The sequence below is a fragment of the Charadrius vociferus genome, unplaced genomic scaffold (genome assembly GCF_000708025.1).
Source record: "Charadrius vociferus isolate BGI_N301 unplaced genomic scaffold, ASM70802v2 scaffold185, whole genome shotgun sequence".
In the NCBI taxonomy this organism is placed as follows: domain Eukaryota; kingdom Metazoa; phylum Chordata; class Aves; order Charadriiformes; family Charadriidae; genus Charadrius; species Charadrius vociferus.
This window is the reverse complement of record NW_009648955.1, coordinates 5,098,457-5,123,427: the sequence shown is the minus strand read 5'-3', so window position 1 is coordinate 5,123,427 and position 24,971 is coordinate 5,098,457. Positions and strand designations below refer to the sequence as shown.

At 37.6% G+C, this 24,971-nt stretch overlaps 1 protein-coding gene across 2 annotated transcripts in view; it reads left to right on the top strand.

Moving 5' to 3' along the window:
• Positions 1-24,971, top strand: part of RNGTT (RNA guanylyltransferase and 5'-phosphatase) — a 187,121-nt gene that overhangs the window by 106,418 nt on the left and 55,732 nt on the right. For both annotated transcript variants that reach the window (XM_009887496.1, XM_009887497.1), the window contains one exon: positions 15,843-15,943. In XM_009887496.1, the coding sequence (XP_009885798.1) occupies positions 15,843-15,943 (101 nt within the window). The remainder of the gene's footprint in view (positions 1-15,842; positions 15,944-24,971) is intronic.

Genomic DNA, 24,971 nt, shown 5'->3' with positions numbered 1-24,971 from the left:
GCTGATCCAAACCAGCTTTTGTGAGATTTCTGGGAGCCTTTGATCACAAACGAACCATCCACAAAGAAATAAGTCCTCTGAGAGACTGACTTCCCTCTCTCTCTGGTGCAAATTCAAGTGACTACACTTAGGCTTGAGTTGGGACAGAGGCAGTAAAAATGAAAGAACAGAAGGTGAAGAGGCATTGGGCTGTTGGACTTTGAGAAATGAGAGAAGGTTTAGGCTGATATACACAAAGCTTTAAACATGTAAAGAGACATAAACAGTAAGGTTCATAAAACAAGTGATGCAATGAAGCAACTGCACTTAGCACTTTATGCAATGAAAATTGTTTTCTCCAACATCGCTGGCTTCAGCAACTAAGGTGTTTTTCACAATAAAAGTGTGAAGGGAAGATTAAGAAGGAAGATGATCTCCATCAGACTGTTTCAGAGATTTGTTGTGTCACTAGGGGAGAGGAAAAGAATAGTAAGCATTACTTTAGGAGACTAAAAGGGAAAAAACAAGAAAGTAGTGTTCAATGTACACAACCAGTTAAATATATACTAAAATAATAAATACTTTCTCTAAAACTGAATGTAAATACTTCAAAATATATTTAATTACATAATCTGTATATAAAAAAAATCATAAGGAGTGGGGCCGGGAGGGCTTCTGTATTATCTTGGTTGTCCCAACAGCTTACTTCACACTCATCTCTTCATCTTTTGTCAGCAACTTCTGTATCTGTGAATTAAGAGGTAATGTCTTAAACAGCCCTCAAGAGATGAATTTGGGTAGAGTCATGTTAAACATACAATGGAAAGAGAATATTAACATTTAAAACTTGAAGGGTTATCAACTATAGGGTAGTTTTTAAAAGTTTATTGAGGAAAAAATATGTAGATTTGATCTTTTTCATTATATTAATTTCTATTTAAGGCTGTCGGTGAGTTGTGAAGCTTAGTTTGAAAGAAAATTTCATCTGAGGAAGTAAATACAATAGTATTCTGCAGTCACGTTGGCATCCTGCTGACAGATTAACACTGTGGGTACACACTGAAGCCATCTCAGTTCAACCTAGTGATACAAAGTGCAATAAAGTGAACGAAATAAACCAACAGAAGGCAAATTGAAGTATCTTGATTGTTTTTACTATTGAGCTAATTTTTCCTGAAGACTTACACGGTACATATTTAATGAGGTTATAAATACTAGATGGTGAAAAATTAGAAAATTACAAAATAATCAATAGCAATATAAAACTATGTTAAGTAGCAGTCATGGACCATCACCAGACTGAGGGGACTATAACTCTGTTTTTAGGACATTTCTTTTGTCACAAAGGTAGGAGTATGGAGCTTTTCAACAGCTACCTTAATTTGCCAAAAGTAGAATTTAGAATTGAAGGCAAACACCAGTTAGTCCGTTGTGGACCATATGTATATTAGCCAACGCTTTGAAGCCATTTACTTTTTCCTTTTCGCTTCAGACCAAATGATGGTGTTTCTAGCTCCAGATCATAATGTTAAGTGAAAGGACGAATACAAACAGAAGTGACAGAGAATAGGTTTCTGCTGCATACAGTAATGTGTTGGGGGCGGGGGGTGTGGACGGGAAAAGAACAATGAGTAATTTTGTGGCCGCTACATTCTGATTGCTAGAAACATGGATTTTTGGCTGTGAACTGAACTTTGTTTTTTGAATATTAATAGGATTAATATGTAAATGATGTTAGTTATGAATAAAATTTCCGCATATTTTTCTCCTTACTTAATGGAATATTGAGAAAAGCTATTACTGTAGTTGTGAAACAAGATGTTTAATGAAGCTGGAGGTATAATGCTAAATTAAAGTGCAACAGTAGAAGACATTTAGCCCAATAATTACCAAAGTAGTCTAATATAAATATTGCATTAACTTGGAGTTCATAGGCACCTTTGGTAAAGGCAATTGAAAAAATATCTATTACAATATTAACAGATTAATTTCTGTATACAGGTTAACGTTCTAAACCTGATTTGCATTCAAATGTTAAAATCCTTACTATGAAATGTAATCTAACACTATTTAAATGGGTGCATATTAGTAGCATGTTTTGCTTTTCTATCTGCTATGGCAGTTAAGCTTAATATTTCAGAAGTCATTTTGATTATAACCATTTTCTTTCTACTTCATATAGCTTCAAGTCACATTTTCATGAGAGACAAATTGTGGTACAATAACATTTTCACAATAAAAACTGCTACTTCTGGCTAACCAGTACTAATTTATTAAAAAGTATCATTCCTACTTAGTCTTTTAACTCTCTAAAGGAGAAACTTCCAGAATACAACAAAATTATTGTGTCTTAGAACACATTAATTTTAATTTTTCTTTACTTTGCTTTTTAAAGTGGAGGAATGGAAGGATTGACACAAATCTGCTTGACTTAACTAGAGTACACTAGGGTAGAATATTTCAGTTGGAAAGGACTTACAATGATTATCTAGTCCAACTGCCTGAACAATTTCAGGCTGACCAAAAGTTAAAGCATGTTATTTAAGGGCATTGTCCAAATGCCTCTTAAACACTGACAGGCTTGGGGCATCGACCACCTCTCTAGGAAGCCTGTTCCAGTGTCTGACCACTCTCTTGGTAAAGAATTGCCTCCTAATGTCCGGTCTAAATCTTCCCAGCACAGTTTTGAACCATTCTCATGTGTCATGTCACTGGTTACCAGGGAAAAGAGCTCGGCACCTCCGTCTCCACGTTCCCTCCTCAGGAAGCTGTAGAAAGCCATGAGATCACCCCTCAGGCTCCTTTTCTCCAAGCTAGATGAGCTGAAAGTCCTTAGCCACTCCTCATAGGACATTCCTTCCAGCCCTTTCACCACATTTGTTCTCTCCGCTGGACGCATTCAAGGAACTTCACAGCCTTCATAAATGGTGGGACCTGGAACTGCACACAGTATTCAAGGTCTACATGGAGTTAAACCAGCATGGTGACTTCGCTGTCAAGTAATGAGTTATTTAAAACTTCGTTATTGGGAGTTCGCTCTATCACCCTTTTGGCTTAGTTGTGGACACTAAATGATTTGAGCTTAGCCAAGGAACCTGTCTTTTCCCCATCTTGTATGAGCTATAAAAGTTGTTGTCTACATTTTTTTTTTGTTCTAGGATGTCATGGCAGTAAATTGTGTCATGTTTGGGATTAATTAACAACCTTATTTTCAAGCTGATCAAATATTTACTGAACATCAGGATGTCTTTGTATTTTGATCAAATGACTGAACCCAGCAAAAAGCTGATGTTTACTGAGGACTGCAGCGCTTTGATTGTTCAGGTGGTTTGAATCAGTAACTTAGAATGCTAAGCATTAAAAGCTGCATTTATTATTTTCTTTTATTTTTAGTTAGAGTTTTTTTGAAAGGGAGGAATTTGCTTTTTTTGTCGTCATCTTTTAGATAGGCTGTCATGGCCATCTGTCCATAGACAGAAGTTGTGTTGGGTGAAGGACTTGATAGAAGGTGTGTAAAGTGTTCGCATGATGTTGAAAAGTGTTTGGATCATGTTTTGGAGTGGTACAAACTTTGCAGCCACTTGGTGCTCTTATGTATTTTCCATTCAGTGTTTAGATTCTTCTGTTTTCTCTCAACTATGAAAATGCTTTTCAAAAATGAAAGGTATTTGGAAAGTACTGGTGTTTACCCAGGGGTTTCTCATAGCGTGATCGCTCTTAGGAGTAATTACAAATCACATCTTTCCTTTATAAATATAGGGACAATTGACTCCTATTTATAAAAAAACTGCCTGCTTTACAATTTCAAGAGTTTTATACAGAAATCGTCATACCAGGAAAGAAGTCAGTACTGGGTACATTTGATTTGTTTTTCTAAAGAGTAAAGGAATCCTAATCATCTTTGAGACACTGAGTGCCATTGAAGAGATTTCATTAAAGCACCTTTTCTTAGTGGAATTTATACAGCGAAGTTAAATGCAGCACATCTTTCCCTTGCTGACCTGCATTTATCAAAGTTTCATCTATTGCATTCATTGACAGAAATTTCTAAGACACCTCTGAATTCTTCGGACTTTCCAAACTTGATCAACCAATATTGTTTATACTTCAGCTTTAGCATCTTATTGTTTTACTGCCTTCTTGTAATCATTTTGTTCTGCTCCTAAATGCATATTTTAAGCACCCAAGTATGTTTCTCAACCTTCAAAAATAATGAGCACTTGAACATTCAGTTCAATGACAACTGCTTAATACAGTTTTGTAGGCTTGAAAGCCCTGCATATAAATAATTTTTGCTATGTGATCAAAAACATGAATTGGGTTTTTTTATAAACAACATTCTAGAGGTCTAAATAGTCTCTGAACAGGGTTCACGGGTATCAAACACTTTGTTAATATGACTGAATTTCTCCAAAATATTATTAGGAAAAAATGCTTTCTCTTGGGAGCAGTCACAATTACATTTTTTGTTGGACACAATGTGAAAAGTTCTCATCCTTCACAATCATCGTTAGTTCACATTAGTCCCGTTAGCTCTTATAAGGCTAAATGAAATTTTCTAAGCCACCAAATTATGGTGTAGAACGTGTTTTTAATGAGGCTGCCTTTTTTTTTTTTTTTTCCTCTGTGATTCAGTTGTTTCTTTGTGAACCTGGTTCAGAGTCTTTGGATGCACATAAGGGATGGCCAAGTGGTACTTTGTGAGCAGTACAATGGTTGCTCATGTCCAAGGAAGGGGATGCTGAGCAGGGGTGGAATGGAACGACAGTGATGATAGGGACAGTGATGGTTATTTCTTGCTACTTAAAGAATGGAGCCAGGTAAAAACTAGCGTGGTCAGTGTCTATGGGATGCCCAGGGACCCTTCACATGCTCAGACCCCAATGAGAGAATCTCTTAAAGTTTCTTAAACTTTCTGGCTCTGAGGTATGTGGAATGTATTTGGCAGATCTTGACCTCTGTAAAAGATTTTGGTGTGCACTAGATAATCAGTTTGGCCAGCTCTGACATATTTTAAATAACAATCAAATGTGATGGTTTGATGCAAGAGTGAACAATAGTATTTTTCTCTTACTGTCTGATAATAGTTGGTCTTAGGAGATAGTATTGTCCTGGTGTTAATCCATTGATTTCAAGTGGACAATGGAAAATTTTAGTCACTTTTTCTGTGCATCGGTCATTGTAATCACGCACCCTGTTGTTTGAACCTGGAGGCTTTTACTCTTGGACCTTGTTCTCCTTTGTCTCCTAGATGATCAACATGCAAAGTAGCTTTCCCTGTGTGTATAATCAAGAATCTCTGAAGCTGATTCACTGATCAGCAGTGATCATCACCAAACACCATAAATGCCATAGTGTGCAACATAGTTTGCCTTCACCTCCAAGGATATGAGTTAGGGGTGGGTCCAGTACTCTCAAAGCAGTCTTAAATAACCTGTTTGCCTCAGACTTCTATAACAAAATCTGGACTTTCTGCTCTTCAGCCAGGGAGTGTTGTGGGCCTGTGATCAGACTAGTATCTCTCTTCCAGTTTTCAGTGTCCTGCTCAATATGCAGCAAGAAAAGCGTTAATCATATTTAACCATCAATGACCAAGGCAATTCTGATGCCACTTTCCCTTTTGCCTAGTTTCTTACCAGGTAAAGAAAATAGAATACATGGGGGAGAACAGGGGGTATTGCAGTGATGGAATATGGGGAGGATGCGAGTTGTTTGTGTGGATGCTTTGAGGAACAGAAGTTCGAACTGAGAAAGGAAGCTAGAAAGGACAGAAAGCAGAATACTTTAAGAAGCTAAGAGTCACAGATTAACTGCTAGTGGGATAGCTTATTTCCTCAAGTAGAATTTAGTGTCTTGTGCTTGGGTGTTTTTTCTTCTTTTTTTTGTGTGACAGATAAAGAAGTATGTTACAATGAAAGATTTTAATGATAGGATTTGGAAATCTTTTGTGTGTATGTGTTCATGGCTATGTTGTTTCTATTTTTAACGTTTTCAGCAAAGTTAGCTATTTTCCCAATAGATCAGTCATGTAGGCTAACCTGGATCAATTAGTCTTATGATGGTGCTTGAATACAGTGAAATGTAGGCTGTATATCCAGGAGCAAGTGTATTAAGTCCCAGATAAAGGCATGAATCAGAAAAGAATTATTTCAGCTAGTTATCAACACCTTTCAATGCAATGCAAAAGGATACAAAGTACATATACACTTTCTTTTGTGTACCGCTGTATAAATAAGCATTGAAAAAGATATTGGAATAGTAGGTTCAGTTCAGTTGCCTACTCTTCTAAAGGCTTTTGTGAAATTACACTATGAAGATGGGTACATTAGGCAACTGGAAAATTACCCATGCAGTGAGACTCAGAGTTAGTCATTTTATCTTTAAAAAGGGAAGTAATTACATGGAGAGCTGGGCTTCAGTCTAAACTAAGGCATTAACAAGATTCAGTATAGAAATAAGCATACATTTTTAAGCACAAGTGTAATAAATGGCCATAGTAACCTCCCTGGATATATGTTGTGATTTCTTCATCACTTGGTATCTTCCATAAAGGTGTACTGTAATTTAAATAGGAATTATAAGATTAATATAAACATTATTGTAGTTTGGATAGGAATTACAAGCTTAATATAAGCATTATTCTTTGAGTTTCTCTGTCCTATATGCAACATAGCTGACTCAATGAGCCCAGTAACAGTTTCCAGTTTTAAAAATCTATGAATACGCAATTGAGTCAATGGTTACCTTTCGTCTTGTGGTTTCTTGATCCATTGATGTGACTTATTCACATAATCTGTCAACAATGTTAGCAAATTCTGTTTCTTCGGCTCATCTCTCGATAAGCTCTAGCATGAAATGATTGATTGTAATCAATCCTTTTGGTTCTTTAAAATGATCCAGGGTCTGTAGTGCAAGAAAATAAAAACACATTTTGGGTAATCATTCTGTCTTTATGTTTACACAGCTGAATGCAAACTATTAGATTGGGTAGGGCAGCAGCTGCCCTATGGATATTAAGAGGCCTTAGAATTAAGTAGAGCTCTTCAAAGAAAACATTTAACCATTTTTTGAGTGGGAAAGAGGAGCGGATTTGTTATTGTTCTACATTCGCAGTAGTTAACTTTTTCAAGTGAAAGCTTTAGCATGGTGTTGAATACAAAGTTGCTTGCAAACAGTGTAATTAAAACACAGACGTATATTGGTAATGAAAATGGGTGGATTTTACAACAGAACAAATTTTTTCTTACTGTTTGCGAACCTGAAGCATTCTAGAATATTTTAAAAATGCTTTTAGTGTCTTCATCCTGCTAAGTCTAACTAAATACCAGAATATCGTTTACGTAATGGCAGAAGTTTCTTCTTGGTATTAAAATATGAAATAGCAAGGTAACTTCTTTGAAACTTAAAATTATTAGAGATGTAAAGATTTATATTTAATATTTATATTTCGTGTTCAAGGATACTTAATTGCAATTTATTGCATTTTCAGGGTGGTTAGATGCTAATGTCACTTGCAATGTGGCAAAATACATTTGATTGAAAAGAACTCCCGTAGATTCCCGGTAGCTGTCTTGGTTAACCCCATCCCTCCTACCCCATCTGCCCTCACTCCCCGGGCAAGCGTGGTTATTCAAACAAATCTTCCCTGAGCTTTCTGTGCCCTTTATTCAGCCTTCTCTCTGAGTTGATGTATGACTGCGGCTGCCAGCTTAGCAGCTCTCTGGATGCCTCGCAGGGGCTAGATCTGACCAGTTTACTGAGGGGAAATTACAGCTGACAAGTAGCAGCAGCACTGTGCTGTTTAGGAGAAAGGAAAGAGCTGGGTTATTTGCTGGCTTCCTGTCGTTTGGAGGTGGAAGGAGTGAGGGAAATTGTGGAGGAAGGGAAATGTAAGGCAGCCTTTGTTAGCAGCTGCTGCACTTGAGGAGGATGGTATTTAATAAGGGTTAGGGAGGCAGATCTGGCTGATGAGGCTTTGTAGGATAGTGCGGCACCCTTGTCAAGGATGTCTCTTCCTCCTCTTGATGAGGCACAAACTTCTCTCTCTTGGTCATCCCACCACCTCTTGCTTTTCAGTCGCTAGGAGAGATGAACCGTTTGTTTTGTCTAGACTTTTGGCTGAAGTTACTTAGTCTTCTGGGTGGATGTCTTCATGGTGAGTCAACAACACCCCACAGCCCAGACTGCCTGCCCAGAATTCAGTCCCCGAAACTAACCCCACTCTTCCTCCTACAAAATAGTAAGCAGCAAAGTCTATGTCATCTGAAAGTAGCTGTTTGGAGTATAACTTCATCCTCATTATGGGCCACTAACATCCCCATTGCCCAGGCTTTCAGCTTTCTGCTGAAGCACCCATTGAATGCAAATGCTGCGAAGACACATGGCTTTAGGCAAAACCAAAACCTGTGTGGGAGGAATATCTGCAACTAACAAGAAATGTGTCAGCAAAAGTTCAGAAAACAGAACTTCGTTCTCTGAGGGCCACCCTTTCTCTTGACCTGTAGGGAGAAGAATAAAAGAGTTGCCACTAATATGGGCAACTATGGAGGAAGGGTACAACTAGACTTAGTACTTTTGGGACAGGGTAGGGCATTGGGATTGAACATGACCAGCAACCCATCGGTTTGCCCTACAGTGCTAAAATGGCCTATCAGGGTCTAACAAAACCCCGTACCTGTGGCTTGAGTACTCTCTTTTGAGCATGTATTAAATATATTGAATATATTCAATATGTTGACTGTTCAATATATTCATCAATGACCTGGATGAAGGGATAGAATGTACCATCAGCAAGTTTGCTGATGACACAAAACTAGGAGGAGTGGCTGACACGCCAGAAGGCTGGGCCGCCATACAGTGTGACCTGGACAGGCTGGAGAGTTGGGCAGAGAGGAACCTAATGAAATTCTACAAGGGTAAATGTAGGGTACTACATCTGGGGACGAATAACCCCATGCATCAGTACAGGTTGGGGGCTGACCTCCTGGAGAGCAGCTCTGTGGAAAGGGACCTGGGAGTCCTGGTGGACAACGGGATGACCATGAACCTGCAATGTGCCCTGGTGGCCAAGAAGGCGAATGGCATCCTGGGGTGCATCAAGAAGAGTGTTGCCAGCAGGTCGAGGGAGGTCATCCTCCCCCTCTACTCTGCCCTGGTGGGGCCGCATCTGGACTACAGTGTCCAGTTCTGGGCTCTACAAAGATGATTAGGGGACTGGAACATCTCTCTGAGGAAAGACTGAGGGACTTGGGTCTTTTTAGTCTAGAGGAAAGAAGACTGAGGGGGGATCTTATTAATGCTTACAAATACTTAAAAGGAGGGTGCCAGGGGGATGGGAACAGTCTTTTTTCAGTGGTGCCCAGTGATAGGACAAGAGGAGATGGGCAGAAACTTGAACATAGGAAGTTCCATCTAAACATGAGGAGGAGCTTCTTTACTTTGAGGGTGGCAGAGCCCTGGAACAGGGTGCCCAGAGAGGTTGTGGAGTCTCCCACTCTGGAGACATTGAAAACCCGCCTGGATGCCGTCCTGTGCAACCTGCTGTAGGTGACCCTGCTCTGGTGGGCGGGGTTGGACTAGATGATCTCCAGAGGTCCCTTCCAAACCTGACCATTCTGTGATTCTGTGATATGGATTTGAGTATGAGGTTCAGAATCCGTGAAATTCAGCAGCCTAAGTGGGATGGCAGAGGATGTGCTTTCTGTTGGGCTGTCTTCAGCGACAAGTCTTCGTTCCAGGATGTTGGATGTGCACCTGAGTTTTAGGTTCATTCTTGTGCTCTTGCTTGAAGGTCAAGATCTCCATAATAGGGGTACATTTGCCGTGCTACTTCTGACACATCTGCTGTCCCTGGCCTTCATCCTCTTGAGCTGAGGTGATACTGATAGTGCTGTTGTACACTGCAGCACTCCTGAGGTTAGTAACCTCTTGATTCTGCCAGTTAGTTTGCTGCTGGAGAATCTTTTGTTCCACCAGCACAGGCTGACGAGTACCAACTGGCCAAGCTCAGTCTTCTAGGAGACTGAGGTGGTTGACACTGCCATTGGGAAAAGCCCTGATTGGAATGGAAGGTTGTGAAAAAGAAAGGAATGATGAAAAGAAAGGGGCTGGGGTTCTGCCAGCAGAGAATGACCATAGAAAGTAGGGCATTTATTTTAATAATAATAATAATACAAAGATAGAAGTAAAGTTGGGTAGATGCTGCGTGAGTAGCAGAGTTGTAAAAATTTGAGGGCTGGGGGTTCATAGCCAACGTGAAGGCACTGACAGCATTGTTCCTTTGAAGTAGCATTGCAGGATGTTGCGGGATATCTTCACTGCTCAGGTTCATCTGTGCTAGGTAGGTGCTAGGTAGCATTGCGATGGTACAGCCTTTGCCTTGGACTCGAGTGTCCGTACTGTGGGGAGAAGTGCATTAGGTATGTCCCTGAAGTAAGAATTCAAGTTTGGTTTTATGTAAACGGAATCCAGTTTGCGTGCACCAGAGCTGCCCAGCTATCTCAACTAACTTGTACTAAGTAAGAACAACTGGGTGATTTGCTTTGAAAGTACATTACTTTTGCAAACTAAAATGCTAGTGTAAGTGTACCCAATATGGCTACTGAAAGAACAAGCATCCAAAGACATATTACAGCTTTGTAGAATAATTTAGGTTGGAAGGGGCTTCAGGAGGTCATCTAGTCCAATCCTTTAAAGCTGTTTGAGATAGTTTCTGATTTGTCAATGTACGGTTTTGGTGTTGAGTTCTAATTTCTGTGGCTAGACTAGGTTAAAAGGTTTCAGACTGAAGCATGAACTTTGTATTTGAGATGATATGGGACCTAATATGTTTTAGAAGTAGTCATGTACATCCATATTTGTCGGGAGGTGATGGTGAGGATATCGTTGCTATGAATGCTATATTTAAAATGCTAGGGAGTAGTTTGATCTCAGACAGATTGCTTCACATTTTGTTTTGGAATTAGAATGTAGAATAACTTCAGGCAGAACAGGTCTGCAGTATGCAATGATTCATCTAAGGTGAAGTTTTCACATACTTAACAAGCAGAATTCTTGTTTGGCTCCAGCTCATGTTTAACGAAATTGATTTAGCACTTAGCATTCAAACTCAAGAACTTACTACTGCTGTATCGTGTGTATGGACTCACCCGTTACAAAAATGAATCTCCTTGGGGATTATTAGTGTGGCCTTTGGTTGAATTCTCATTTTATAGCTAATTTTCTGCGAATTTCTGTCTTCCGTGGTAACAGAAGTAGTCTGGGGGCTGTATAACTTGTTCATGATATGAGCTTTGAAGTCTGATTGCTTATCTACGCCTTTGTAACTGTTTTGGAAAGATATGAGTAAATTACCTGTTACCTTTACCAGGTGCTCAGTGTTAACAGATCTGCTGTGAAATGAGAACGGTGTTATTCAACAATGGTCAAAACTAAGTGTAATAGCCAAAAGTGTATTTTTATTGCCATTGCTTTCTAGGCAAGATCTCTTTGGCTAACTTGAAGTGTAGTAAAGATAATTTTTCCTCAGTTTTTTTAATAATAGGACAAAAAGTTTAGCTGAGGTTTGTTTCATGCTACATTGGTTCTGGAGGTAAAGGCAAGAAAGGTAACTCCATCTTAAAGAACAAATCCTCCCCCACTCCCCTTCAAGCAAGCCAGCCAATTAATTTTTTAATTAAACTTGAATCAAAATTGTGGATCCAGCGGTGCAATTACAGGCATGCAGATATATCCTGTCAAAACACTGCTTTTGATTACTGATCTTGGAATAGCTTTTCTTGTGTGTTGTGCAATTGGCTTCTTACTGACTTTTAGGAGGGTGTAACTTGTCAGCCTTGGAAAAAGAGTTTGAAAAAATCCTATAGTAGATCCTATATGGAATATATACATTAGTACCTGTTCATGTGAGGCTAGAAAATACAATGCCAATTAAAAAAACTGAGGGTGGTGGCAGGCGTCATGGAAGATCGGGAAGAAGTAAGGCCTGTAAGCTTGATGTCTGTACTGGACAAAGGAGTAGAGAATATAATAAGGAATACAGTAGTTGGTACCTGGGTAAACATGGTTGGGGAAAATTACATGCCTTTTTGAAAGGAAGGTTATGCCTCTCTAACCAAGGGATCAAAAATAATTTGAGTAAGGACCATATGGTGTTCCCCCCTAAGACTTCCAGAAAGCCTTTGTCAAACTTGCTAAAAGAAAACTCCTGAAGTAACTAAAGCAGATGTGAGACTTAAAAGAAAAGGTTTTTGCACAGGTAAGTAATTGGTTAAAAAGTATGAGTCAGGGGATAGGGTACTGGTCAGTCCTCACCAGGGAGGGGAGTACTGCACATACACAAGTTGGAAAATGGGATGAACCGTAAAGTGATGTTTTCTTGCTGGATCAGCAAGGGCTGGTGCTAAATGTGGAGAATTACCGTAAGCCCTTACAAGATTGGGTGGCTGAGTGATGAAATAGCACAGAAACTTCTGTGTAGATAAATGTAGAGTAATGTACATGGAGAAAAAAATTATAACCGCACATGGTAGCCTCTGAGTATTTCCATGCGTATGGAAGCATATGAAACTATGAGTAGCATAGAAGCAATGTGGTTTGATTGTTCAGCGTCTCTCTTAATATGAGCCCTAGGGAGTGCAAGTCTGAAACCAACAAAAGCTGGTTCAAGATAAACAAAAGGTGATGGGTTTTCTTGCAGTGTAGTCGGGCTGTGTGTGAAACACTGGGCTGCGGGCTGCTGCAGCTGGTGGAGGTTTACAGGGTCTTACTGAGGAACTAGAGGAGCTCATGCAGGGAAAACTGAAAATCACTAAATATGTAGGAATCACATTTGAATCATATCCACGTCAGGAAGTCTCCGAGCTTGGAAATGGGTAGTCTCTGAGAGAGCAGTAGTAGAAACTACCATATATGATTGCCCTGTTTTTCACCTTCCCTAAGCACAGGCTTTTGGCCATTGTGAGAGCCAGGACACTAGAGCTCTAGTGAGGCCGTTCTTAGGTTGTTACATAGTTTGGATGCAGCTCTTCCTCTGGATTTCAGTGCTGTGACTCAGAGAGGTTGGTTCATTCTCTTCATGTCAATAAGAATTCATTTCCTAAAGGACCGTCTAGCGTTTCCAGGGTTTATGTTCCAGGCAGAAGTAAATAGAAAAAGGATAGAGTCTGCAATCCTGAACGAAGCCTTTGGTCCTCTCTTAAAGGCCTTCGAATTTTCTGACATTGTTCAGAAGAAATTTTTGGGTTTAGTTTTCAAAACAGGCTATGTTTCAATCCTGTTATCCATTTCTCCAGAAAGTAAGGCTCCTGTTTATGGTTGCGAGGAGATACTTAGTACTTGTGAATGCATAAGCAGTACAAATCTACCTTTTGCACACAAAATAGGGGGTGTTTTTTGATTGAGACTGGTATTTCTGTACGAAAGAGACAATTTCCTCTGTCTCGAAGACTCTTAGCTTCTCTTTATCTCCTCTTTAAAGTAATAATATGTAGAAGTATGGTTTGGAACCATATATTAAACAAGCAGAGATTGTTTTCTAAAGTCAGTTAGACTGACTAGTCATAATAGCTCATAAGGTCTCAAAAATATGACCTACTGCTTAAAAAGAAATTGATTACTTGAGTATATATTCATAAATCCATCATTGTAAACACTCTCAGTAATCTTGCTTGGAAGATTATTGCAAGTCAATAAATTAGACGCCATGTTACACAGAGGCTTAATACAAGATTTTAGGGTTTATGTATGATTGGAAAATGTCACTTTTATGGAATGTTTGAAGCCCTCAGTCATGCTAAAAGACCAAAGAGCAACCATTAAGATGAATCATCTGTTCCACACAGCAAAATCCACACCTGCTCCAACAAATTCAGCTACTCAGCTCTACCGTGTGTTCCTTCATACCTGCTGTAGCAGTTGGTTCATAAATTAAATTCTCACTGTCTATGGAGAAATTTGTCACATATGGAAGTGTTCACAGTAGTTCTTCTTTGAACTAAGTAGTAAATACCTAGTAGTAGTAATTGCCTTTGGCCAAATTAGAAACTGCAGATGAGACAGAGCAACAAATAATGTCTTTGCGAACACTGCATTTTGTCCTATTATTCCCGGGGCATATTTTAGTAATAAAAGTTATGTAGAATTTAATTCCGTATTTTCTCTCTATCAGGTATAAGTACAAGAAACTGGCGAGAAAAGTTAACTGAGAAAGAAATGTCAGTGTCGTCTATCTTTACATAATTCTCATGTTCAATGCACACAACCAATCAAATATATACTAAAATAATAAATGCTTCCTGTAAAAGTGAATGTAAATACTTCAAAACATATTTAATTACATAATCTGTATATTAACAAAAATACATACAAAAATGATGATCTGAAAAGTTTAAATGCTTACCTGATCATCATCTTTTGTATATTCTGTTTTATCTATTTAATATCAGTCAGTATGTATGGCAAAAGTCCTTAAGTGTTTTTAACACCATACTGCATGATAGCAGATTTTTAGTTTGGGAAAGTAGAGGAAATAACCAAGGAGCAAGATAAATTTCATTACTCTAAGAATTTGAAGATGAGATTGTTGGAATTTTAAGATATTTCTGGTGAATGGAAAAGAGCCAGAGAAATGAGGGAGGGAATAGCAGGATGGTGGTAACTAAAGGAATATTTCTTTATTGCTGAAACATTTTCTTTTTTTCTTAAATTGCTTAAACAATACCTTTTAATATTTTCATCAAGAAATGATAAGTAAGATAAGCTGCATGATAAGCTGCATTTATTTTGGAAAGAATAACTTTCCATTCTTAGATCAGAAAACAGAAAATTCTTCATCTGCTTTTTTCACTTTAGATCTGGAATTGTTTAGTTTATCGTAAGTAAATTTTGCATTTTGCAAATATTTAACACAGCATGGGTGCAATGTGATGCTAGTGATCCCTCTGTTACCTAAAGTCACTGGACATTCTTGGGTGGGTTTTTTTTTAGGGAAAATTGCATTAATTTTCTCATTGTGGGTTAGTAAGTATTTAACAATTAAAAAATCTCATTTTGTGCATCTGCAAATTACTCTTTTACTTTTGCCCTATTCACGTGAATTCTGATTTTCTCCATTGCCATGAAAGGTTTTCTAGTGCGGAAAGGGTTAGCAGGGTGGCTCTTGCTATTACCTGAGGATGAACAAAACAGCATCTTAGTAAAACAAAGTGGATGATAGAAGAGACCAAGAAACCAAAGCTCTAATTTAACAGAAAATTGCTGCTTGCAACGTTTGGTTCAAGTGTGTACCCTTTCTCTTACGCAACAGATATTCCTTTATTTATGTTCCTGTATGTCATGATGTACTTCAATCTTTACATAACTTAAATTCCATTGGTACTAAAGAACGTGGGCCTTTCTGATAGTTGGCAGTATGGTGACTGCTGGCTTTTTCATGTTGTGTCAGCCAACAGCACGGGTAACAAAAATATAATTCATAATATTGTTCAAAAATGTTGAGATTATCTTAAATGTATCTTTTATGTATGTCCTATCAGTGTTTTCATTTGTTACTGTGCTGTCTTATTTTCTTTCTTGAGGTTTCCCTTTAGCTAGGGAGAGATAATGAAGTATGCTAATTTTTATTTCCATTCTCAGCTTTTTTATTATATGCAATGGCTTGGCTACAGTGCTAAGCAGTTTTAAAAGGGAGCAGCAAATAAAGTAGTGAAGCACAACTACCTCCGTGGTAATGGAATTCATTGTTTCGGTCACTAAGTATTGTAATTCATTAGAGACAGCTAATATAGTCTGAAAGGCTGAATTGTTACTTTTAAAACTAGTGAAAACCAATAAGCATAATTAAACTGCTTTTTAATTTTCTTCAGAAATACAAGCCTGGTCGATGTGATGATATTTTGAAATGGAAGCCACCCAGTCTGAACTCTGTTGACTTTCGTCTAAAGATAACAAGAATTGGTGGAGAGGGGTATGTAATTCTTTCCCTTTTGAAATGTGAATGTCCCTTAGCAGTTAATTCTCTCCTCTGATATTTCTTGACATTTCCTGGGGCTAAGCCTTTCTATACTCTGTAGAATTTGTTCACTGAAAACAAAGGCAACTGTTGTAATCAGTTGTTGTACTGAAACAATGGCGGATATTTATAATGTAAATTTGCTCATTCTTAAATTAAGTTTCAAAAAATTTGTAAAAAAAGTCCTGTTTGTATTTAGCACTACCCCTTGTGTTTTTAGAAAGTAGGCAGGCTGTATTAACTTAAGTTCCTGTATAAATTTAACTATTTTTCATTGGTTTTATGCAAAATAATAACAACTTAAGCTTTCTTCCATTTTAGAATTCTGCAGAATGACAAATGGCACTTGTTTTCTTAAAGAAAAACATAACATTTTTACTTGATAGGTATTCTTTGGTATTGCCTTTAAAACTATTAAAATCTTAATCAAAACCTGTGAGTTCTAATGGCCGAAGACATAAATCTTTACATTACAACAGTTCTACATATTGTTTGCTTAGTTCAGTCACTGCACATATTAAATAGGGGCGATTTCCATGTTCAGTTGTGCCAGGGAGGGGAAGGGGAAGATTGAGTCACTAGATTAAAGCTTGCCTTGGAAAAGATTTTGTTTAAAACGAAGTTAATTGATTTTTAGGTTGCTTAATGTTTTAACATCTGGGACTCATTTCAACTGACAGTTTGAAATACTGACATTTAGCTTTTCTTTTTCTTGGTGCCACAGGCAACTCAGTATGATTAAACAATTAATTCATATATTGCTTACGTATTCCAGTGTGCTAATAATGGCCCATCTAACTTTTAAACATTTGCATGTCATGTTAATGAATATATTTGGTGAATAGAGAGTCTCCTAAGGATATGGAATTTAATCTGCAAAATATACTCAACTTTGAACTTCTGAGCATTTCATGAGGTCAGAATTATCTGTTCAGATTTTTGTGTTTGGAAATGCAATATGAAGTCCTGAGTAACAACATAGCATATAGGAATATTTTAAGTTTGACTTCAGAGAACCGGCTCATTACAAACATTTTATGTTTGTCTGGCTTTTATTTAAGTTACAGAACAGTGTAATACAAAAGATTTCTGTAAAAAAACCCCATATATAAAATTACCCGTTATTTGATGGGAAGGTTATTTTTATTATGGTTATTCTTACGACTTCTGCTAGAGTTTATAAATATACAGTAGTAGCTTGTGATTCAGAAGTAAAACACAACAGATTTTTCATTTAACATTAAAAAAGGAGTATTCACTTGATTTAGTTATCACTGATTTTAAATACAAAACTGTCAGTGCTATTGTGTTATGTTTGATATATTATGTCATGGATTATTTGATTGGAACATGACAAGGTTATAAAATATAAGCCAGCAAAAAACTAATTCTAATAATTTGGGCAGTTAGTAGCAATTTATTAAAGAATGGCTGATCCATTGTGGAATTGGAAATACTTTCTAACATTTAGAAAAGTTCTACCGTATTCCAGCTATGTGAAAATAAGTGCATTGCTTGTATTGTGGAAATAATGATCTGAATTAGTCTGTAAATACTGTAATACTTAAATATGTTAATGTTTATGTTCCTCTCACGTGCATAAGAAAAAAGTAATCCTAGCAATCTGACATTTGATAAATAAAGTAAAATTTTTCCAGATATGTTTTACTTCATCTCACATGACAGTTGACTGCTATTAGTAACATAAGTGCATTCATCCAACAAAAAGAAAAGTTAATGAAGTACTGGGTGGAAGATAATAATTTGCCATTGCTGGGAGAGAGGTATTTATGTTAAGTAATGACCTATGAAACAGTAGCTTCTGCCCAGTTAAACGCAAACAATGAATGAAATAATCCAGGTTTAACTGCTTCAGTTGTTAATTTGAGTATCCAATTTATCGCTTGGTAAAATCTGAACTCATTTGAGAAAACATCAGAATTACACTGATTTTGAAGTTGTTGACTAGAGTTTTAAAAGAAGCATCTTTAATTTTAGACTGTAAAAAGACAGTTCCTGAGTTTTGAGCACTACCATAATAACATAGTTGATTTCTGGTATAAGTAAAAATTCTGTTTTGATGAACTGAATGTCTTGCTACTGGCAAATCTAACATGACAATGTTAGGCTTCCTGCCTCTTCTCACCCCACTGAGATTAAAAGCAAACATTGATACTGGTTTCAGCCTTTTAGGTAAAAAAAGTTTTCTTCTTCTTCTTCAGTAATCCAAAAAGAAATCTAGCATGCATTTGGCAGCAGAGTAATACAGATGCAGTAAAAGTACTGCTAGAGAATTCCGGTGTGGTTTTGGTACAGTTAAGCAATAAGATTTATGGAAATAGACGGTATGCCTTTGTATTGATCTGTTACTGACAAATGAGGAGCCAAAGTCAAAGTATTGATCTCAAATACTTGACAGCTTGAAACAATGAGAACGGGGATTGTCTGTAATTTCCAAGTCCTTGGTTCTGATTTACAGGCTCATCCTTAAATCTTGAAATGCAGGCGTATCTAAACCTGTGCTACAAGTGTGTGGGATCTTATCACAGTTTACAACCTGAGTCTCGGTCACAAAACTCCAACCATGCAGCCCTTGTATTTATAGTTCCCTGTTCACTTAAATAGTGAAAAAAGCATATAGGAGCATTATTTATTCAGTAGCATGAGATTAGAGCACTGTCAGCGGTTGGACATGTCTTTTGGATGGCATACATAATTGAGATCCTGAACAATTGTAAACAATCATCTTGTGCATTTTTCGTATGAATAAAGGCATTACCTCTGGGGAGTTTGCCAGATTTTAGTCAGTATGATTATTTTCCATCTACCTAAAATTCCCTTGTGCTTTCAGTTGTACATTTCCATCCATAGATCAGTCTGCAATAGTAAGTTAACTGCAAAATAGCTGCTGTGTTTCAGCCCAGATGTAGTTCAGTTACGGATGAATGACCAAGTGTTTTTATCTAGGGTTCAGTTATTTCACTGTTGATTTCGGAGGGAGTTTCGCCATTGAATTAGAAAGAAGGATTGGACTTATGATCTATGAGTTACTTCGAGAATACACTTCCCTATAAAGATGAATACTGCATAACAAAGAATAAACATAAAGAAAAAAGATACTAGTGCATCCCCAAGAAAGGCAGGGTTTCTGTAACCTCAGTGACCTAATCCTGACGCTCCTGTTCAGTGCACATATTTGAAAGAAATTGCATTATTGCACCTTAGTGAATTACAGCGTATCAGCTGAGCCATGGTAATTGTCCCCTGTGTATTGTCATAGTCCAGCCTGTCCAAGCATCAGGATGATGGTTGGATTAACTCTTTTTATGTGGTGTTTGCAAGAATTCCAGCTTATGCGCTCTCTTGGTCTCTTCTCATCACATCGATATAGTTTCTTTTATCTAAAAAAACAAAACCAAACATACAAACAACCAAACCAACTTATTAAAGCAGCTAACAAGAGAGTACTTCATTGTTTATCTCTGGTGAAATACAGCGGTTGAACTGAAAAGCTCTCACATTATGTGTGCTTTGAAAAGGTGGACCCACGTCCCAGCACTTTACTATAATTTCAGGTTTACTAAGATAACGGTCTCACATCAGCAATGTGAAATGGAGCCCTTTGATCATATAACAATACCTCGTATTTTTCCTAAATTATGATGGTACTCACAGGGAAAAAAAAAGTTTGTAATCTGAAGTAGACATGAACTCTGTGTTAGTAGCAAGTCTATATTGTTTTTTTAATTATATCCATTATTAAGAAGAACACATTGAGAAAAAAAAAAACAAACGGTGTTTAGGCAAAGTTCTGTTTAGCTCAGGCTTTGTCTAGTAATAAAAAATGGGAGATAAAGATCAATTGTACTGACTATATATATAATTCCAAATGACCTACAAGTTAAATGACCTTATCAGAGGAGAATGTGGAGGATATTTAATTGCTGTGTGCAATATTTCAGTTATATTACATAGAAGACTGTTTTTAAACAGTAGAGATAATTTTTCCCAAAATGCCTGACTCCAAGAATATTTCTTTAAGAAAAAAATCCAAAAATTCCAAACCAACTCTGAGCCTTATTTAAATGTCACAAATATCAACTGAAAATGTCTACATAGTGCCAGATTTGTGGTTGCTTCCAAAATCATAATTTCTCAAATGTCCGTGCTTCCTTTTACAGTTTTTTAATTAGCCTGTGCAAGTCCCTTAATTTTATCTGAATCAGACATGCTAAAATCAAATTACAAGCAAGGCTTTGGTTTTATTGGCTTTGAATTAATATCTTACTGGGTCAATTTGATGCCATTTCAAATCACAGAATAATATAAATTTTATGTAGAACCTTGAAGTATTTGAAAGAATCAGGAGTTTCACTCATCTTCTAAGAGCGAAATAGTAATAAAGGCTTCTTTCTTTAAAAAAAAAACCTAGTAATCTGAAATAGACATGAGTTCTTTGTTGGTAGCAAGCCTATCTTGTTTTTTTATTATATCCATGATTAAGTAGATCATACTGAGAAAAAAAAAAAAAGCATTCAACATAAACAGTGTTGAGGCAAAGTTCTGTTTAGCTTGGGCATTGTCAAGTAATGAAAAATGGGAGATAAAGTACAATACATTCAAGGACAGCAGGGCTTCAAATCTTGACAGCAGGGACTTAAAATCTTGGATACGTTGGTAATTACAAATAAGCAACCAGATACTGAGAATCATGACTACAGACAAGTGAATGCTTTCCTTTTGTTAGATGTGATGTTGTCCTTTTTTCTGTAAGTTAGAAAGAGCTTCTGAAGGGCCGGGGCGGGGGGGGAAGAAGCTGCAACTGGTTCAAAATAGCCATGATGTTCTTGATTTGCCGTCATATAGCTATGTTGTCTGTCATAGGGTGGCTTATCTGTTTTATAAGCTAGTCTTCCTCACTCTTCTGCTTTGAAAAAAAAAAAGTTGGTAACTGGCTGAAAAGTCATGGAAGTTAATTGAATCAGCTAAGATCTACAGAACTGACATGATAGTTTGTTTGGCCCATGTTTTGTTGCTCCTTCCTCTCTTTCTGTTCCCCCTTTTATGTGATCCATAAATTGTTGGGTTTGTCTGTGAGCTCTTTGCCTTCTCACCTGTTTGCAGAATGCCCGTTATCAAAGAGCACAAACTTGTTCTTATGCATGCCATCCATCAGAAAATGGGAGCTTTACAAATAGTACCCTGCTGATAAAAATAATAATCCCCATATTTCTCTAGCCTCCAAAGATCACAGTCAAGATTGGGGTTGCATTTCTGTTGAGTACAGTGGAGTTATGAGGCAGAATGCAGATGATGTCGCACAGCAATTACAGAACAAATGAGGACAAGATGTTGCAAATAGATGCAAAGATGCACAGTGTTGGGATGACAGCAGGAGGAGTGCAGGTTTGAATATATTAACTGCATTTATGGCTGTACTGTTGTTAAAGGCAGCATGTGCTTTGAAGTTGCTTACTTTTTACGGAATGTAAGAGTTGCAAACGAAAATATAGGAGTAATTTGGTTAGTTATTACCTTCAGGCATTCAAGTGTTACCACAGTAGGTCTTACTAGCTCTGAAGAAACGTAGAGGGCACGGCTGTGCAAACTGATTGAGAGAGGATGTTATGTGTAGAAAGAACCGCGTGGTGGCATGGGAAGGGGAAGCAGAGATATCACCATGGTAGAAATATGCACACACAACTGCCACCATTGGTATTGCGATGGAAACTAGTAGATAGACAGTTTACCTAGGTACTATGCTGTAAGTATTTATGCGACATTGCTTGTGTGAAGATATTTAAAATCTTCGTAACACTTCAGCTTCTAAAAGCTATTTTCAAAGTAAGGCTTTGAATCTAACCTCTATTTATACTCTGGTACACTGAACATAATGTTGTACCTTCCACAACTAATACTCAGGATGCTCCTGGAATTTCTAAAGTTGGATTTCAAAAATGAACTCAGCCTCATCTTTTTATATGTTCAAGTGGCTGCCTTGGGCAATCTCCATCTGTCAGATAATTATTCTACGTTAGCTACACATTTCTCCAGATTTTTAAAGGCTTTACCTCATATCATCCTAAAATTATCTATATGCTTGCAAAGTGGAATGTAAATGAAGCCTTGTATGTTTTATAGACCCTGTTCCTTTTTCTTGAACTAGCTGCTGCCTTAAAGCAGTCTTTGCAGTTGCTCATGTCAGCTATCATAACAATTATCCACTCTGTTAAAGACCCATTTCTATCTGTAAGCGAGATCAAGGAAAGCTCCCAAAGACCATATGCCTCTAAAATTTTCTTATCTCCCATGCACTTCTCTGCCCTATTTTACATTTGGATAGATATTTTCTTCCTTTTTGGCCATGTGGCTTAGATTTCTTGCTACTTGTGAATATGGAAATTGAGAGCTGATGCCATCCCCAGCTAAACAACTGTAAGGTGGTAGAATCCAAGAGAGGAGCGAGAGAAGCAGGCAGTGGAAAAGTAATCTCAGGCTTCAGGATAGCTGGCTTTGGCTTTTTCAAGGAATAGGTAGGTGGTATCTCATGGCAGGACCCCTAAAGCGCAGAGAGGCCCTGCAGAACTGGTTGAGCTTCGAGGACAGCCTTCTCAAAATGCACAAGGACATACGCTTTCCCAGTGTGCAGGGAGACAGGCAGGTATGGCAGATAGCTGGCTTGCTTGAATGGGGAATTCCTGGGTCAACTCGCACAATCAAGTGTGTGTAAGATGTAAAGGGGGACAGGCCTCTGTGGAGAACATAAACAGTGTTTGGGCGTAGAGGGAAGGAATTAGGAAAGCCAAAACTCAGCTGGAGTTGAAGGTAAGTGAAGGACTTCTATAGATACCTTTGTAATGAAAGGAAGACTGGGGAAAACGGCGTGCTGCTGATGCAGCAGGAGACGTAGTGAGAAAAGATACAAGAAGGGCTGAGGTATGCAGTGACACCTTTGCTTTGGTCTTGACTGGCAAGGTCCACTCTCAGGCCTCTGAGGTCCCTGAACCTCATGGCAGAGAGCAGGGAAATTAATTGCTACCAACAGGTGAGGAAGTTCAAGTTAGGGACTGCTTAAGCAAACTGGACCTCAGGGCACTGGAGAGCAAAGCTTTGAAACTGGGGCAGCAGTTAGCTCTTGTGGCAAAGACGGCCAGCTGATAACCGGACTGCAGGTGGAGGGGATGGTTCTGCACCTCTGTTCGGTATTTGGAGTGCTGTGTCTAGTTTTGGGGCTCCCCAGTATGAGAAAGACATTGATGCACTGGACCAAGTCCAGTGGAGGGCCACCAAGACAGTGAGCAGATTGGAGAACATGATGTACAAAGAGTGGCTGAGAGAACTGGGTTTGTTCAGACTGAGGAAGAGAAGACTACCTAATACTTTATTGCCGTTTACTACTCCCTAACGGCAGGTGATAGAGAAGATGGAGCCAGGCTGCTAAGAAGTGTGTGTTGAAAGAATGAAAAGCAAAGGACCCAAAAACTGTAAAAGGACAGGAGGAGAAATTGTGTGAAAAGGTCAAACACTATAGTAGTCTGGGAAGTTGTAGAGTCCCCGTCTTTGGAGATATTCAGAAGTTGACTGGATGTGGCTCTGAGCAACCTGATATAACTTGGAAGCTGACCTTGTCTTGAGCACAAGGCAGATGACATGTGAAGATCCTTTCCAATCTGTTATTCTATGCTTACCTGTAGATCAGATGTTAAATATTTTGCAAATAATATGGAACTGTTAGACATTTAATTACTACATATTTAAAAATACTTTTTGTTTTTCTTTCTTCATGCTTTCTTTAATGTATATAGAGACTTTTCAGAATAGTTACTGTACCTACATTTAATTTACAAATTATGGGATTGTTCTTTTAAAGAAGATTTTTGAGTTGCAAAGGAAAATAACATGCATTTTTTATAAAGAGGAATTTGACGTTGTTCTTTGTTCTACATGCTGTAAAGGTTTCCCAGATGCATAATTTAAAAACCATCTAATTTAGATAGAGAAAATTTTCATCTTCCATTTGCTATAGCTTGAACAATAGATATGTTGCTGTCAGACTTACTGAAATTAGGTTGTGAACATATTTTTCTTTTGCAGCAATATAAATTAACTTTTTAAATTATAGGAGTTATTAGTGAGTATTCTTGAACATCCTGTTCAAAGTGTTTGTAATGGATTTTATAAATTGATATGAGCTTCTTTGAAATGCATTTTTGCATGTATTTGGGCTCCTTCAGACAAGGAGTGTTTGCTAGATTTTGTGAGTATGCTACAAATGATACCTTAATTCAGAATATTTTTTACTGCATTAATTGCCTACAGTATAAATTAATATTCAGTTGTTTGGGGTTTTTTTAGTTTGCTTAATGAGATTTTATTGTCCGTTTTCTTGAGTTTACAGATTTGTACATTTAAAACCATGTTTGGGAGAAGAGCACTAGTATAGAATTATTAGAGATCTGAATACTAAGTATTTTTCCATCGTGTTTGGAATTAAAGAAACATGTATTTAAGGAAAAAAAAATCAGCTCAGATGACTTCCTTGCATGTTGTGGAATATTTCAAATAAAAATAAAGCAAACCAAGAGGAGAAGAAAGTTATCACCATGGTAGAGCAGAACAAACAGACTGGACCGCAAAAGATATTGTATGTGTTGTTTTGCACTCTTCATCGGTCTTACTCTGAACATTTTATTATTTAATTTTCTGGTAATACCAAACTCACAAATCATAAAAAAACAGATATAAGTACTAAATAATGAATACATTAAAGATAAAAAATAATTCATGACAGTCATAACTCCAAGAGTACCATTCAGTTTGCTTTGATACCATCAGAATGTTTTGAAATTGGTTTAGAAATTAGAAGCCTGGCTTTTTGTGTCTTCCTGAATTCACAGGTACTTCGGAATCAGCAAAACATGTCAACAAAATAAATGATCCTGTTCGCATTTCTGCCATGACAGTGTTATCAATATGGTATGCA